The 6,586-nt window shown below is 40.7% G+C and overlaps 2 protein-coding genes and 4 non-coding genes across 6 annotated transcripts, besides 1 other annotated feature; 4 read left to right on the top strand and 2 right to left on the bottom strand.

Annotated features, from left to right (window-relative positions):
• Positions 1 to 45: 45 nt before the first annotated feature.
• TraAM80_08746 (uncharacterized protein) lies at positions 46 to 522 on the top strand (the record flags this gene model as incomplete). Its single annotated transcript, XM_029385479.1, has 1 exon — positions 46 to 522. One exon carries the CDS (start codon positions 46 to 48, stop codon positions 520 to 522), a length of 477 nt encoding a protein of 158 aa, XP_029234732.1.
• Positions 523 to 659: 137 nt separating this feature from the next.
• Positions 660 to 732, bottom strand: TraAM80_08747. Its single transcript has one exon. It is a non-coding gene; the product is annotated as a tRNA-Asn (tRNA).
• A 106-nt stretch (positions 733 to 838) lies between these two features.
• Positions 839 to 924, top strand: TraAM80_08748. Its single transcript has one exon. It is a non-coding gene; the product is annotated as a tRNA-Tyr (tRNA).
• Positions 925 to 1,006: 82 nt separating this feature from the next.
• Positions 1,007 to 1,078, bottom strand: TraAM80_08749. Its single transcript has one exon. It is a non-coding gene; the product is annotated as a tRNA-Thr (tRNA).
• Positions 1,079 to 1,340: 262 nt separating this feature from the next.
• On the top strand, positions 1,341 to 1,412 carry TraAM80_08750. Its single transcript has one exon. It is a non-coding gene; the product is annotated as a tRNA-Pro (tRNA).
• A 2,811-nt stretch (positions 1,413 to 4,223) lies between these two features.
• TraAM80_08751 (uncharacterized protein) lies at positions 4,224 to 4,610 on the top strand (the record flags this gene model as incomplete). The annotated part of the gene is made up of 1 exon (XM_029385480.1): positions 4,224 to 4,610. One exon carries the CDS (start codon positions 4,224 to 4,226, stop codon positions 4,608 to 4,610), a length of 387 nt encoding a protein of 128 aa, XP_029234733.1.
• Positions 4,611 to 6,555: 1,945 nt separating this feature from the next.
• Positions 6,556 to 6,582: a microsatellite.
• Positions 6,583 to 6,586: the final 4 nt, after the last annotated feature.

A 6,586-nucleotide genomic window follows, 5' to 3' on the forward strand; every position in this document is an offset into this window, starting at 1 on the left:
CCTTGCGCGGCCCCGAGCTAGTCTTTTCCCTGGTGGTTGTCAGCCATGGCGCTGCGTTGTTCTCGGGACTTCCGCAGGTACGGGCGGAGCGCCATTAAAAATCACAGGCACCCGACGAGTTGCCTCGTCACGGGCGTGGCTTCGGGCGGTGGGGGAACGTTTTGCTTCTTCCGGCAGCGGGGGGTGTCGAGTTGGCGGGGGCGCCGTTGCAGCGCTCTTGCGGCCCTTTCCTCACACAGGCGGATTATCCTGCTTTGTCGACATGCGCTGAGCGTCTGGCTCAACACATTGGTGTCTGCACAGGAACTGCCGCGTTGCAGGGTGACGCCAGTTAAGGGGGGGGGGGGGGGGGGCTTGGTGCAGCAATCGGGCATGATATTGCGCCCTATTTGGTGCCTACGGTGTGGATGTGCGTGTTTTTTTTACATGCGCGCGATCGCAGAGCATCCCCGCGGATGGCGCGTGGCGGGGTCGAATGGGATTCGATCCCGAACGAGCAGTGAGTCTCGGGACTTTGTTTGAGCTAGCCCCAGTTCGCGTTGGGTGGTTTGTTTTTTTGTGAAGAAAGGAAGTGGAAAAACAATCCGTTGCTACTAGTGGCGTGCCGTTTGGGCATGTTTTAATTTATTAGCGACCGCTTTTGTGTTGTCGTGAAAAAGCTCCTCCCGTTGGATTCGAACCAACGACCTGTAGGTTAACAGCCTAACGCGCTGCCGACTGCGCCAGGGAGGACACGTGACGCTGTTATCGTAGATGACGAGTTAGAAATCATCGGAGCAATATTTAGGTCTTCTTTAGCAGGTTGTTGGTGGTTTTGTCTTTCACGGTGAGCGGTCAACCTTCTGTAGCTCAATTGGTAGAGCATGTGACTGTAGATTCGTAGCAGGTATCACAGGGTCGCTGGTTCGATTCCGGCCGGAAGGATTGCTTTTTCCTCCTTTCATTTTTTGCTCTCATCCCTCTACAAAGGGATTTTTGAGGAAGTTCTATGTGAACAAAAAAGAGCAGGCCACTGCGAGAATCGAACTCGCGACCCCCACTTTACGAGAGTGGTGCACTGCCACTGTGCTAAGCGGCCACCTGATTCCTTTCGGTCGTCTGGAAAGGTGCGTGATTTGCTTTAAGGTTTGAAGTTATTCTTTTCGAAGTTAATGATGATTCTAAAAATGCCACAGTGGAGCCTTCGTCTTTGGCGGGGGACATCCACAATCTGGAAATTCAACAGAGAAGATTAGCACTCTCCCTGCGCAAGGCTGATGTCAATCTTCGAGAGATATGGCTTTTCGTAATACAATGACTTGAGTTTGTTATGAAACGGTGAATTGAGTGTGATTCGCGTTGGCCGCTTGGTCTAGTGGTATGATTCCTGTTTCGGGTACAGGAGGTCACGGGTTCAATTCCCGTAGCGGCCCCTCGTTTTTCTTTTACTCGGTCATTGTTTTTTTATCTAGCTTGCTTAGCTGGTAAAGTGAAAAAGAAGAATAAAAAAAGAAAAAGTTAAGCATGGTCCGTCAACAGGCTCGTCAGAACAACGAGAAGACATATACGGATGTAGAGTGGCTCCGTAACGTTTCAAGGTCCCCATGTTTTGTGTTCTGTATGCTTGTTGCTGACGGACGTTAGCTCATTTAGTGCTGGGCCGGCTCTTTTTTTTCTTCCCATTTTTTTTCACTGCTTCGTCTTAATTGTGCTGCGTAGCTCGCGGCCGCCGCAAGGCGCAAGGACCCCGCAGGGATTCTTTCCCGTATCCTGTGGGGTTTCGCATGAAAGGTTCCCGTGCCCAATAAAGCGGGCGAAGCAGACGCGAGGGCGTGTGTGGGGTGAGGTGCTTCTCTGGAGGTTCGTCGCTCTCAGGTTATTTTTTCAGTTTTTTTTTGTGAAAATAACGGCCCGAAAGAGGAAGTTGGCGGAAACAACAACAACAAAAGAGGAAAGAAAGAGTGATCACTGAGGCCTACAAGGTCCACAATAGACGAGGGGGAGCAGTCACAGTTCACGCCAGAAGAGGTTGGGAAACTGGGTAGCCTGCGTAAGACCGCCGTCGTCGATTCATCATTCCTTCATCATAGCCTCCGTCAAGCCCAGATGCAGCTTGAAGCATTAGATCATGAAGAAACAGAATAAATGACAGGAATCATAATGACCTTGCACTTTTCACAGATGCTTTAAGCCTCTTGGTCAGTACTTCTTAAATGTCTATGAGTATCTTCAAACTCACGGGTACACTTGGTATTACCACTAGACTTTAGAATTATCGTAGATTATATCGGAATCTTACAACGATCAAACGCCTTTCGAGTGTTTACAAATGAGATTTCAATACTACTCTTTCGCAAGAATGACATTATCTCAAATCATACAATTTTGAAGAGTTTTTGTGATGTATTAAAAACTATTGGAATATATATTGTGAAATAAATTATCGAATATATTGGCGTAACTGTATCATAAGACATAGTGGATACAGGACGCGTAGAGAAACATCGAGCTACTGCGCGTATGGCGGCTCAATTAGTGGCTAGGATGCTTGTTTGTTTTATTCTGATCTCTTCACAAATTCACTGAGTACAATAAGCATAAAGAGTGATCTGCTTGAGACCTGTATGATCTTGAATGCTAGTTTGCAGCTATTAATAGCTCAGGCAAAGAGGATGTTAAAAACATCGTTAACATACTTCACAGTTCTCCAGGTTAAGTTACAAACTATGGAATGACTGAGTACATTTTTTTTTTATACTTGAAGAGCCTTTGCATCGCCTTATCGTTTTGGTATCTCTTTTTGTGTTATGGTAAAAAGAAGAAATAAATTATGTCTGACGAGTTGCATCCGCGGATAAAATTATTGAATGTAGTTGCCTAATTCTATTGCAAAAAGAAAGCAAGCCAATTCCTTTTTCATCACTATCAAATCTTATTGGAGTAATGAGACTGCTTTGTATAAATACATTAAACATGATTTGGGGTTTAACAAAACACCCCGGTCTTTTGCTTTGATGTAAAGCCTTGTCTGCTGTTGCTGCCTTGACAAAAAAGATACCTTCTCTTGAAAAAAATACTCATTATCTCTTACTTTCTTTTTTATCAATACATGCATCGTCAGTCTGAATATACTGTTTATAGAGTGCTTGCGTTTCTTTTTGCCTTAGCCCTGATCACACATATAGAGTCTCTCACATTTTTTTCTGATGCTTTCCATTGTTCCTTGGGTGTTTTTGGTCCCATTAACTTTGTGAATTGTGCAAAAATACATTTAATTGAGCTCGTTGATGCGATCCAAAGCATGGACATGAACTTTTTTTCTTACATCCTGGAATGTACACAATATTTAGATATTGATAATTTACCACCATGCATATAATCTTATTCTCAAATGGTGTATTGCATTTTTATTGGATAAGTTTTTTTGTTTATTTTGCTTTAAAGACTCTTTCCCCGACGTTGGATTTTCTTGAGGGCTTTCCGTTTTGACAAGAAGTTACTACCTTAGAGCAAGATGGGTTTTATTTGTTATTTGCGAAGCGTAACAATGTTGGTTTTGTATGTAATTTTTTAAAAAAGTTAAATGTGAGGAAAATAACCTCATAAAAGGGTGCTTTTATGATATTCAATACGCTTGCGAGCGATTGTCCCTCTAGTATGTACAACATTTGCTACGCTTTTATTATGAGTCCTATGCTACTTGATGATATCTTTTACAGGGCTTTTGTTTCTATTAAAGACATATTGCTATATATGGATCCCTTTCCTTTGGATGTATGGATTTCCTTGTTGAAGGAAGTCAAATTGTGCTTAGTAAGAAGCTGCCCATGTAAATTATTTGATATATATATTTTTGTTACACAAACTATTTTTTAACTATATTTGAATATTTTACATCTATATTACAAGGCATTATGCCATACAGTTACGCCTGCATTGCACAAGAAACGTGAACGTTTCTTGATGTGGCAACCATTACTGGATGACCTTGAAAGGTGGATTGCGTCGTAATTCTATCAGGTCTTACAAGTACGAAACATTATAGAACGACTCATTGTTTTTTTTTTTTTTTGGCACTTGTAGAAATATACAAGGAAGCATTTTTGGAGCTTGTCCTATTTGGAAGTCTCTCCTCTGTAATTGTTACTCACTTGCATTGCTCATACTCGTATACATTGAGTTGGATGGATATCTTGGCGGGGTATGCTTCTGTCTTCTTATTGTGAGTAGGTTGTACGCTGTTCATGCTCGTGTTTTATAACAATGGTGGGGCGGTTATGCGTTTGCACTCTCCTGACATGATACATGTTAAAGAGGAAAAAATTGTATTTTCAATGGTTACAGTTTTAACGAGAACTCTAGCCCTTAGTTTGGTTCCTGTTGGGGAAGAATTGTGTGGGTTTATTGAGCTTCTTATTCAAGCTGACACGTATAATCAGAAGACACAATGTTATCTTACAATTGACACCTATTTTTCACTCACGAGGCTCATGGTCGCCATTGTATCCGATCAAAATTATTACAATGTCGTTTATGGAGCATCAATGATTGAACTCATTTTAGATGTGTTGGAGCTACTTATGTCGTTGGTTTGCGCTTCCCCGTACCAGGATGTATGTAAAGAAGAATAATGGCTAAACATTTTATGTCTGATTGATCGAACCGCCGAGATTCTCTAAGAGGATATCTTTAGCATCTGCAGAGATGTTGTGCTTTGCATATTAAATTTGCACTGCAAGAAATCTGAAGAAACTTTTCCCATAATATCTGTAGGTTCATATGTTTTTTTGCTAGTAAACAACACTGGTTGTGTGTCGAGGAGCTTTTTGTTAAGTTTTATATGTCTTGTGAAGTTACTTCTTTTTCTAGTAATTCTATAAAGTTTTTTGCTTGATTTTATGATAACAGAGAATACGTTTTTTCAGTTGGTGTTGCGTGCTTGTGTTTTGGATCCATCAGTCACGACACGTGCCGTGAAGTCAGCGTTTACAATATCATGTGAAAATATGTTTGTGGAAATTTTCTTGATAATTCTTGAGAATATAAGTTATGATAGTACTACTGGGAAGGCTATTTTTTGAGATTACCAAGGCGATATGAGGCTTATACGATGATCTACTTGCCAATATCGTCGGCTTTTTTGCTTTTGGTTGGGCACAATGCGCCGGTTTATTGAAGATGATGTCGCCTATTACTGACGGCCATTGTACCTTTCCACCCTGTAGAACCTTGTACAACGCCGCTCGGGCTAATTTTTTGGATACCTCGAAGGCGAATTTAAGTAAAAAATTTTTTTTTTTTTTATATGCGACTATTTCTTTATTTTCTTGTGTCACGATTCCGGCGCCATGGAATGGAGACTCCGAAGGTTCTGTTTTTTTTTTTCCGTTTTTAGTTTGTAAACCCATGACCCTTTTAAGCCGAAAATGCTCTTTATTTGACTCAAAATTGACTGATGTAGACGTTTCAGACATCAGAGAGGCAAAGGAGTTGTTTACAACACTAAATTTATTGCCTATCTTTATTATTACTATTATTGGCGCATCTCTATAATCAAGAATAGTATTTCACTTAATTGAATCAAAATGTATTAAACTGGCGGAGTTATTGGAATGCGTTTCTGAAGAGCATGCCAAAGGCATCTTTTTTTTTCGCAATGGGGAAACAAGGGTTATTTGCGAGATTGAACGACTTCGAATTATTCATACTGATGAAATCACCTATACGAAGTGACATTTCTTTTTTGAAAGTTGATGTAGTGATTGTGAGGGCCTTGCTGAAGCGAATGCTTCAACTACACTGGGAAGTAGCGGAGAGTGATGAATTAAGTATCTATCTTAGATACTGTTCTATGTTCTCTTTTAGTTCTTGTTGCTTCCAGTGGCGAATATGTATGACAGGATGTTTTTTAACTGGAGGACATGAGTCTGATGGGGGAAAAATGTGACAAGCTACAATATGTTTTTTTTGTTAACCTCTGCGTGGAAGTGGATCTTAAATAAGATTAAATTTACAACAAAGTCTATGGTTGCAATTTTTCTTCGTTCATTGAGCTGGAATGAGAGGGCATGACGGAATCGGTGCTCTGGTTGGTTGTGAAGTGTTGTACCTTTTTCTGTATAACAACTGATTGCTCAAAGAAAGAAAATTTGCTTGACATTGGATATGTCGATTGTTTAATTTTTATGTAAACTCAATTAGACGATTGGATTACCACCAAGTCTCGTCCAGGTAATAAACACGCATTTTGATTCACTTCTCTTGACATGGGGGGTTTCTCATAAGGTGGATGGAAATGAGCAACGGTTTGTGTTGTGGTTTATTAAAAACTTATTGCTACACAGAGCTGTTTCAAACGAGGGCTATTTAAAACCCAAGTTGCACATGGGTTTGGTGGATGTCTTCTGTCGGTACACTGATTTCCCATTAGAGTCAATGCGTTTGGAGACAACATCACGACTCCAATCTTTCTGTAATGCGTCAGTATTTTCATTTCACTATCTAGCTCCCTTGTTTCAAAATCCGAAAAATTAGAATATTCACACAACTGGGCATATTTTTCCCTTATCTGGGTACTATATATATATATATATATATATATATTCGG

This window comes from Trypanosoma rangeli (genome assembly GCF_003719475.1).
Source record: "Trypanosoma rangeli strain AM80 chromosome Unknown Tra_15.4_contig_00458, whole genome shotgun sequence".
Lineage (NCBI taxonomy): Eukaryota > Euglenozoa > Kinetoplastea > Trypanosomatida > Trypanosomatidae > Trypanosoma > Trypanosoma rangeli.